Source organism: Pocillopora damicornis, chromosome 5, assembly GCF_964200805.1.
Source record: "Pocillopora damicornis chromosome 5, jaPocDami1.2, whole genome shotgun sequence".
NCBI classification, from domain to species: domain Eukaryota; kingdom Metazoa; phylum Cnidaria; class Anthozoa; order Scleractinia; family Pocilloporidae; genus Pocillopora; species Pocillopora damicornis.
This window is the reverse complement of record NC_142674.1, coordinates 14,026,763-14,036,084: the sequence shown is the minus strand read 5'-3', so window position 1 is coordinate 14,036,084 and position 9,322 is coordinate 14,026,763. Positions and strand designations below refer to the sequence as shown.

Sequence of the window (9,322 nt, the reverse complement as noted above, 5' to 3'; positions counted from 1 at the left end):
AAGCTATAGCTGGTCGCGTCTTTGACGCATGCTTTATGGGTCTGTTTAGAACTGCGTGTTTGTCTAGGGGAACCTTCGAGTTTGTCGTCACGATAACAAAGGAGTCAGTTAGGATTTGTCGATGTTTTGCAGTTATAAAATACACCAGCACTCGAGGAAACAACATTTTTTTAACTGAATCGATAATTTCAAGATGCAACAGAAGGATAAGTTGTAAATGCCTCTGTTATCAATGTTCTGATCCATTGTATTGCTGAAGTGTTTCAATCCAGATTGATGACCATGGCATATATCTCCCCGATTTATCTTTCCACTGATATAATACTATGCCAGCTAAAAAAAAGCGGTGTTCTTGTTAGTCTATTTTCTAGCCCCTCATTATGATAAAAAAAGTGTTAAAACTCTTCAGCACTGGCTGTAGAAGAGTTTCTTCAAGGGGATTAAGGGAACAGTCCAGGTGTGGGGAGGGAAGGGAAGAATTGGCGAGGTCTGGAACCTGGGGACGACGTTCTCACAACTGGCGATAAAACGCATGCTAGTCAGCGGTATCTTCAAGCGGTTACCGGTTACCTCGCCACCAGGGAGACTCGCCACCAGCGAACTCGCCACCAAGGAACGATCTCCCCACCCACGTACTCGCCACCAAGCGAAGTCTTCTCGCCACCAACCACCAATAAAGAGATAAACTAGAATAAAGTAGTCGAGGAGAGTAGGATGTTCGAACGAGCACAATTCAAATCGGCCGAATGTTTGTGCGCTTGTCTGTATTTAAATTATGACCTTCAGCGACGTGTTAGATGTGTTCCGTTCCTAACTCATTGACATCAAACCGTATCGCGTTTGTCTTTTGCACGTAAGCGAGGAGAAATTGCAAAACTCGATGCGAGGAATAAAAACTTACTTCGGTTTCGAACGTGCTATCGACAACATACTTTATAAAGTTTGAGTACAGACAAGCGAACAAACTTATCAGCCGAACATCCTACTCTCCTCGACTAATCTCTTTATTGGTGGTTGGTGGCGAGAAGACTTCGCTTGGTGGCGAGTACGTTGGTGGCGAGGTCGTTCCTTGGTGGCGAGTTCGCTGGTGGCGAGGTAACTGGATACCGGTGAAATTCGTTACTAAAAGGGAAAACTAAGATTTGTAACTGCTTCCGTTGAAGCTAAGTGTTACCGCTTCTGAGAAAAGCTGCGAAATATTTTCTGGTTAGGTTGACGATCCATGATTAGTTCTTTTTAGACAGAAAATTATAGTTAGCGTTTCAGTTCAAGATAAGACCCCGTGTGATCAAGATCGTTTTTGAATAGAAGACAAGTTAGACTGTAATCCTCGATAAAGTAATCAAGACCCGCGAACGTTGGTAAGCAATAACGGTATCCAGTCACCTCGCCACCAAGGAACGATCTCGCCACCAACGTACTCGCCACCAAGCGAAGTCTTCTCGCCACCAACCACCAATAAAGAGATTAGTCGAGGACAGAAGGATGTTCGGCTGAAAAGTCTGTACTCAAACTTTATAAACGGTTACCGGTCACCTCGCCACCAAGCAGACTCGCCACCAGCGAACTCGCCACCAAAGAACGATCTCGCCACCAACGTACTCGCCACCAAGCGAAGTCTTCTCGCCACCAACCACCAATAAAGAGATAAACTAGAATAAAGTAGTCGAGGAGAGTAGGATGTTCGAACGAGCACAATTCAAATCGGCCGATACGTTTGTGCGCTTGTCTGTATTTAAATTATGAACATGCTTTCGACAACATACGTTTATAAAGTTTGAGTACAGACAAGCGAACAAACTTATCGGTTTCAAACGTGCTTTCGACAACATACGTTTATAAAGTTTGAGTACAGACAAGCGAACAAACTTATCGGTTTCGAACGTGCTTTCGACAACATACGTTTATAAAGTTTGAGTACAGACTGTCCTCGACTAATCTCTTTATTGGTGGTTGGTGGCGAAAAGACTTCGCTTGGTGGCGAGTACGTTGGTGGCGAGATCGTTCTTTGGTGGCGAGTTCGCTGGTGGCGAGTCTGCTTGGTGGCGAGGTGACTGGATACCTTATAAACGTATGTTGTCGAAAGCACGTTCGAAACCGATAAGTTTGTTCGCTTGTCTGTACTCAAACTTTATAAACGTATGTTGTCGAAAGCACGTTCGAAACCAACGAAATCGGCCGATTTGAATTGTGCTCGTTCGAACATCCTACTCTCCTCGACCACTTTATTCTAGTTTATCTCTTTATTGGTGGTTGGTGGCGAGAAGACTTCGCTTGGTGGCGAGTACGTTGGTGGCGAGATCGTTCCTTGGTGGCGAGTTCGCTGGTGGCGAGTCTGCTTGGTGGCGAGGTGACCGGTAACCATTTCACCACGTCAAACTGGGTTTTCAGTAACACAAGGGAAGCTAAAGCGTTGTGTTTTATTTGTCAATTTGATTATTTTTTAATTATTTTTATTGCCCAGGTGATTTTCATCATCTATTTCTCTCGTTATGCGATAAATCAGCCGAAACCATCCTTCAAAATGGCTTAAATGACGAAAAAAAGGGTGGCACAAAATTTGCGCTTCCATCATTCGATAATTTGGGTGGCAAATGCCTTCCCTAGGAGTAAGGTTTCTTAGCTAAGTTCTTATTTTCCATTTTCATTTCTTTAACTGAGCTCGAATCTCAGATTTTTCCCCTCATGGTCGAAATAACCGATTGACACAATTTTAGTTCTGAAAAGAAGTGCAGCACATTTTTCACCAATAAAAAACAACAAAAACAAAACAAGACAAAAAAAAAACAACAAAAAAGAAAATGAAAGAGGCTGTTAAGCAAGCTGGCTGAACTGCGCCGTTTTGTGCTAAACATATAGATTTTTGTAATTCTGACAAATTCCCTTTTTAACTCGTGAATTGCGCGCATGCGCAAGAGCGAGTTATAGATATGATGTGGGGAATAGAATTCGCTCGCTCGCTCGCTCGCTCGATTGGTCGATTCCTGTAAACTTTTTTTAGATTTTAGGCTTTTGAGTGCATTTTATAGTTTTTGGCGAGCAATAAACAGACGAAATGGCGACCTTTGTTGCTAAGAATAGTGGTGGGGTGAAAAAGAAGCCAATGATAATCTTAAAAGAGTTTTTTTTTTCGTTTTAGTTTCAACAAGCGGCGCCAGCGACTAGCAGGCATGCAAGGATTCACACTGAAATAACAGAACAACCTTCGTTTTTCATAAAATTGTAATTTACAATCCTTGAACCTGAAAACAATCCGAAGATTCATTGAAAATATCACTTACTGCTAAGAGCTCGGAGTTTACAGATGTTCACAACTTTTTCTGTTATAGCGTGAGATTGAGGACAAAATTGATCATTACGTTTCGTCGCGTGTGTTTTTCCTGTGTGAAGCAACAGAAGATGCCGGCGACTGACGAAATAACAAGTTAACACGAAAATCAAATAACACCTAAAAAAACAATTTTAGCTACTGATTTTCAGTGAATTTTTAAAGAACAATTTTCTTTTAAGTTTCAAGACAATTTGAAGATTCAACATACATACAACGTACTAAAATGCGAAAGTTACACACCACAAAATTGATAAATAGGCCTGAAATGAAATTCTATCTTGTTATTGATTATACGTTGCCTAGCACGTGACTTAAATCTACCCAGGCGGAGATCCAAAATGACGGTGGCAGGCTTGGCTTAGATATATCACTCAAAACTCGTTCCCGTTTGTCTCATTTGATGTTTTCATTAAGACAGTATTGCCTTGATTTTCTAATATTTACAACGAAAGACAGTAAATTTCACTTTTCACTCACATTTACTTCCAACCTTTTCTTTTGAACCAGAAACAAAAATGATAGACGTTTAAAACACATGACATCATCCACCTTGTAAAATGTAATAGCTGATCATTTCAATTGTAATGCCTTCTTATCCCAACGTTACTTTGTTTCTTTGCGACATTAGCGAACACTGAACTACTGCTCGTACTCTAGATATGACAATCAACCACAAAATTCCCTAAACCAGATAACATTGAACATAATCTAAAAAATCATGTGTCAATTCACGAGTTTGCTCACAGAGCACTTTGATTTCCTGGCAGACCCAATATTCAAAGAACACAACGTTGCGTGAAATAAAGACTCAGCTTTTTTAGAGCTGAGCTTATCCCGTCAACCAAGTATTCAGATATTTTATGCTGACTTCTTCAAACAGTAGCGACTAGGAAGCTACAGATCCAAAAATGTTGACGTCCTCGCAGGCTGATAACGGTAGGAAAGCCACCTTCACAAATGGCGCCTGAAAGTGTCCAAAAAATAGCTAACGCTACCATTGCTGCTGCTGCAATACTTGTGAAAAACGCACAGCACAAACAGCTTTAACATTTTCCATCAATTAAGTGCATATCCCCTTATGACAGAAGTGATGCACTCTTCAATGATGGAGAAAGCCTGGGTTTAATGGATGTTTTTCCGATAATTATTATTGCATACTGTCACTATCTATGTCGCCTTTCGGTGTACGCGCGCGTTGCAGACCTATTTCCTCTATTTTTGCTTTAACCATGGCACTTCATTCTCTTTCAGGCTCCACGGTGCAGCCTCCATTCTCGTATCCATCAAGAATTAAACTCACCTTCGCCATCTTATACACTGCAATCATTTCAATGGCCTTAGTTGGAAACATTTTGGCGATCTATATTCTGTACAAGAGGCCAGAAACAAGAAGATTAACAAGCTTCATGTACGTCAACCTCGCTGTGGCCGACCTGCTCGTAACAGCTGTTGTCATGCCTCAGTCGATGGAACTCATCATTTTGGATAATCTGTGAATCGACGGAACATTTGGTGAATTACTTGCCAAGCTCATCATGTTTGTTTTCTTCGTGGCGGTCACAGCGTCCGTCTTCTCTCTAACAGCCGTGGCTTTTGACTTCTTCTTCGGGATTGACCTTCCCATGCAAAAGTTCCCTCGCTTTAGGAACAAAAAGATCTTGGTTCCCACAATTTGGATCACTTCAATGTGTCTGATGACTCCATGGTTGATCACAATCAAAGTTAAGAACTCCAGGTTAGAATTTAAGTTTACTCAGTTTGGCGAAACTCAAGCAGCTTTGAGAGGTATCTTTCTTTACATCGTAGTCACCATCTACTTGTTGCCCCTAGTTACCATGTGCATTCTCTATGTACACGTCTGTCACACACTGCACAAGCACAAACTGCCGGGCATCGCCATCAACGATCACGCAAGAACTCGGGCCCATGCTACCAAGCGTCAAGTTATTCATATGTCGATCGCTGTCGTTGTTGCCTTTGCACGTTGTTGCCTTTGCATTTGGCTCCTGATATACCATATTCCGTGCCACATTTAAGAGAATGATAACTTATCCATTATCGAGAATCTCATTTGCTAGCAAGAATAATGAGAGCGTAAGAAGTGTAACTAGACTGCCTATAAGAGACCCGATTGTCCAAGGAAGAGAACATTACCAGTTTGAAAGTTCTGTGTGAGGATTATTGTTAACTCTTCATAGGTTTTATTGGTTACCGGTCACCTCGCCACCAAGCAGACTCGCCACCAGCGAACTCGCCACCAAGGAACGATCTCGCCACCAAGCGAAGTCTTCTCGCCACCAACCACCAATAAAGAGATAAACTAGAATAAAGTAGTCGAGGAGAGTAGGATGTTCGAACGAGCACAATTCAAATCGGCCGATACGTTTGTGCGCTTGTCTGTATTTAAAGGAGAACTGAAGTCCAAATTCATGTAATTTTTTTCACCGTGTATCGTACATTTATGTATGATGGAACAAATTTCCGTCATTTTTTTTCCCTCTAACGACAATTTTCATCCAGAAAACGAAGGGTTTTTAGTGATAATTGGCTCGACATTTGACTGTGGTACGTCGGCTCAGAACACGAATGTCAGCGGTTCTTTTTGTAGCGTGTGACGTAGGTTATGGGGATGAAGGTAAACACAGCAAGAAACAGGCAAGTTGAATTCAGGACTGCGGCTTGCTCGTGGGAAAGAATTTGTGGTTTTCCAGGAGTAAAGATTGTGCAAGGTGAAGCAAAAAATGATTCAATCGCCTCTCATATAAGAAAATTGGTCTTCTGTCCAGGGATTGTGTAAGAGAAAAATATTTTGGCTTTCGTAACCCTGTGTCTCTGAAACGTAGTTACGTGTCCAGATCATGTGCGGTTGAGTAGCCCTCGTTGCTATATTTACTTCGATTACTTTCGAGCTAAAAAATGGTATACTGCGCGGCGTTCGATTGTAACAACGACTCGAGGTACACAACTGGTATATCCTACCATTGCTTTCCGAGGGATGAAGCTCTACGATCACAGTGGCTGGCAAAGATCTCACGAGCGGATCTGGTCGTTTCGAAAAACTCCAGGCTGTGCTCAGAACATTTTACACCTGACTGCTACGAACGAGACTTGAAAGCAGAAATTCTTGGTTTGAAACCCAGATCTACGCTAAAACCAGGTGCAATACCCACGGTTTTTTCGCATCGGAGACCATCAAAAAGACCTCGACTTTCATCGGAGAAACGTTCAGAAGAGAAAGTCAGAAAAGAAGTAAGTGAATCGCGAATTACTCTCTTGTATCTGGGTTGGGTTGTTGCAAAGCTTGGGTTGTTGCAAACTCTTGAAGCTGCTCATCATTTATGCATGATTGATACAAAAAAAAAATTGAAAGGTGAATGCAGTTTGAGGGCAATAACAATTTATATCTTAAGGGATATCACCCGAATAGGTTCCATTGAGAAACATTAAATTTTCACAGAAAAGTATTTCTTCTCCTTAAGCAAAACAATATCCTGCCATGGAATTCCTTCTAGTTTCATGTTTTTTTTTTCTGAGTCATCTTTGTACTTCATCTCTCCTGAAAATGTTTGACCAGTAGGTAAACAAAATTAAATTGTTTCAGAATAAAGTGATTATTCTTTAATTCTAGGAACATTATACCTGTCCCTTGTTAACTAGCAGGTGAATAAAATTAGTACAAATAGACTATATGTAAGTTGTGGATATTATTCTTTAAATAATGAATTCTTTTAACCTTCTTTACCTCTATGTGAATAAAAACTTAATACAACTGGAAATTCTAAGTTAAAACCAGTGCAGGCTTTCAACCAAAGGAGGGCAGGGTCAGGTGTTATATTTTCCAAGAAAATCCCATTGAATCATTGTGTAACCATATAGTAGCATAGTTTATCCCTCATACCCACATTTTTCATTCTCTCAAAGGGTCACTAACCCATACCATAACAGAGTTAATATTTTTTCTGTTATAGTATATAGCCTCTATCACTGCACAACCTAGTTGTGGAATCGAAGAACATGCAGCTTCAGCTTTAGAACAGCCTGCACCTGTTGATGTAGTGAATTGTGGAGCAAGTACATCAACCTCAGACAGCCCATCATATCCATTCCCCATATGATTTAGGGCCTAAAAGCCCGTTGGTTGAGTCACAAGCAGTGCAGGTGAATTTGCCAAACAAGGGTGTGGATTTTGGGATCCAAGTCAATCTTCGTGGTCTTCATTTAATGATGAAATCTACTGACACCCAAGTCGAGGTTGATGTTTCAGAAAGCAGCACCCAGACTGAAGAGGTATTCCTTCCTGAAATTGAAGATAACAAGGGAGAAGCAACTGAAGCTGCTGCTTCCCCAGAAGTCTCTCCAAGAAAAGATGGCATCTACCTTCCCACAAAACAGGAAGATTCAGATGATTCGAACCTGTCAGGATCAGACAACGAACACCAAGGGGAAACAAAATGCGAAAAGCCACAGGATGATACCAAATACATTGTATTTAAACAAGAGCTATTTAAATTGTTTAAGTACTGTCCTGAGTGTGGTGCAGTTGTGATTAAGAGGAACCAATCCACACAAGGAAGCCAACTATTTGTCACCCTAGAATGTATGAATAATCATAAGTACTCCTGGCAAAGCCAGCCAATGCTTGAGGGGATGGCAGCTGGAAATTTGTTGCTGTCATCATCTATTTTGCTCAGTGGCTCTACCTTTACAAAAGTAGCATCTTTGGCAGATATCTTAAATTTGAAAATTTTCAGTGAGAAAACATTTTATAATATTCAAAACAAGTACTTATTACCCGTAATCAATGAGTTCTGGCTTAAAGAACAAAATTCCACTTTTTCTGAGGTAGGGGGGCGAGATCTGTGGCTTTCAGGGGATGGGCGTTGTGACAGTCCTGGCCATAATGCAAAATATGGGACATATACCATGATTGATCAGAAAACTGATAAGATTGTTGACTTCAAGGTTGTTCAGGTCAGTGAAGTAAATAATAGCAATGCCATGGAAAGAGAGGGTTTTAAACGCTGTATGGAAAACATCTATGAAAAAGGGGGGAAAATTATGGTTGTTGCAACTGACCGTCATGTGGGCATTAGGGCTGACATGAAAAGAAATTTCCCTGAAGTTGATCATCAATTTGATGTGTGGCACCTTTCCAAGAGTATAACTAAAAAGTTAACTGAAAAAGCAAAGAAGAGAGAATGTGCTGATCTCTCTCTCTGGATCAGATCCATCTCAAACCACCTTTGGTGGTGTGCCAAAACATGTGGGGGAGACAAGGAGATGTTGAGAGAGAAGTGGATATCCATTGTCTATCACACTGCCAATATCCACTCCTGGGATTCAGCTGACCTGTATGAGGAATGTGCCCACCAACCAATCCCTCCAGCTATCGCAAGAACTAAAAGGTGGCTTAGGCCTGGCTCCTCTGCTCATAATGCATTGAAGGAGGTTGTATTTGATAAAAATCTGTTGAAGGACATTCAGCAACTAACACTAAGTTGTCATACTGGCAATTTAGAGGTGTACCATAGTGTGCAGACCAAATATGCACCCAAACGGCAGCACTTCTCTTATAATGGCATGGTTGCTCGAACTCAGTTGGCAGCCCTAGACCATAATGCCAACACTGGTAGACAACAAGCCACTGTATCCAGGGGTGCCAACCAAGGGGAGCTGCAATATAAGGTGGTGTTTCCGAAAAATACAAAAGAATGGGTGGCGAAGCCCATATTTGAGAAGACAACCAATTATCATCTCAAGCCAATGCCTAATGCCATTGTAGAGAGAAAATGCTTAAAACCACAAGAGAGGAGTGCAACAGTCACAGCACCACACATTCCTGTAAACATTGCCAGCAAACCCCGGCCTCCTAAAGCAGATGTCATTGCTAATCATACTTCGAGATTTTTGAATAATTAAATACAACAACTTTGTCAATAACACAATCAAATGAAAATAAAAGCAATCATCGTAGCAAAAAGCAATCAAAGT

The 9,322-nt window shown here is 41.2% G+C and overlaps 1 protein-coding gene across 1 annotated transcript; it reads left to right on the top strand.

Annotated features, from left to right (window-relative positions):
* Positions 1 to 5,736: 5,736 nt before the first annotated feature.
* Positions 5,737 to 9,315, top strand: LOC149045473 (uncharacterized). The gene is made up of 2 exons (XM_089208195.1): positions 5,737 to 6,580; positions 7,300 to 9,315. The coding sequence occupies exon 2, from the start codon at positions 7,553 to 7,555 to the stop codon at positions 9,248 to 9,250; it is 1,698 nt and encodes a 565-aa protein (XP_089064321.1). The 5' UTR covers positions 5,737 to 6,580; positions 7,300 to 7,552; the 3' UTR covers positions 9,251 to 9,315.
* Positions 9,316 to 9,322: the final 7 nt, after the last annotated feature.

Coding starts and splice junctions, on each gene's coding strand:
- LOC149045473 (XM_089208195.1), top strand. CDS start 7,553: ATGATGAAATCTACTGACACCCAAGTCGAGGTTGATGTTTCAGAAAGC.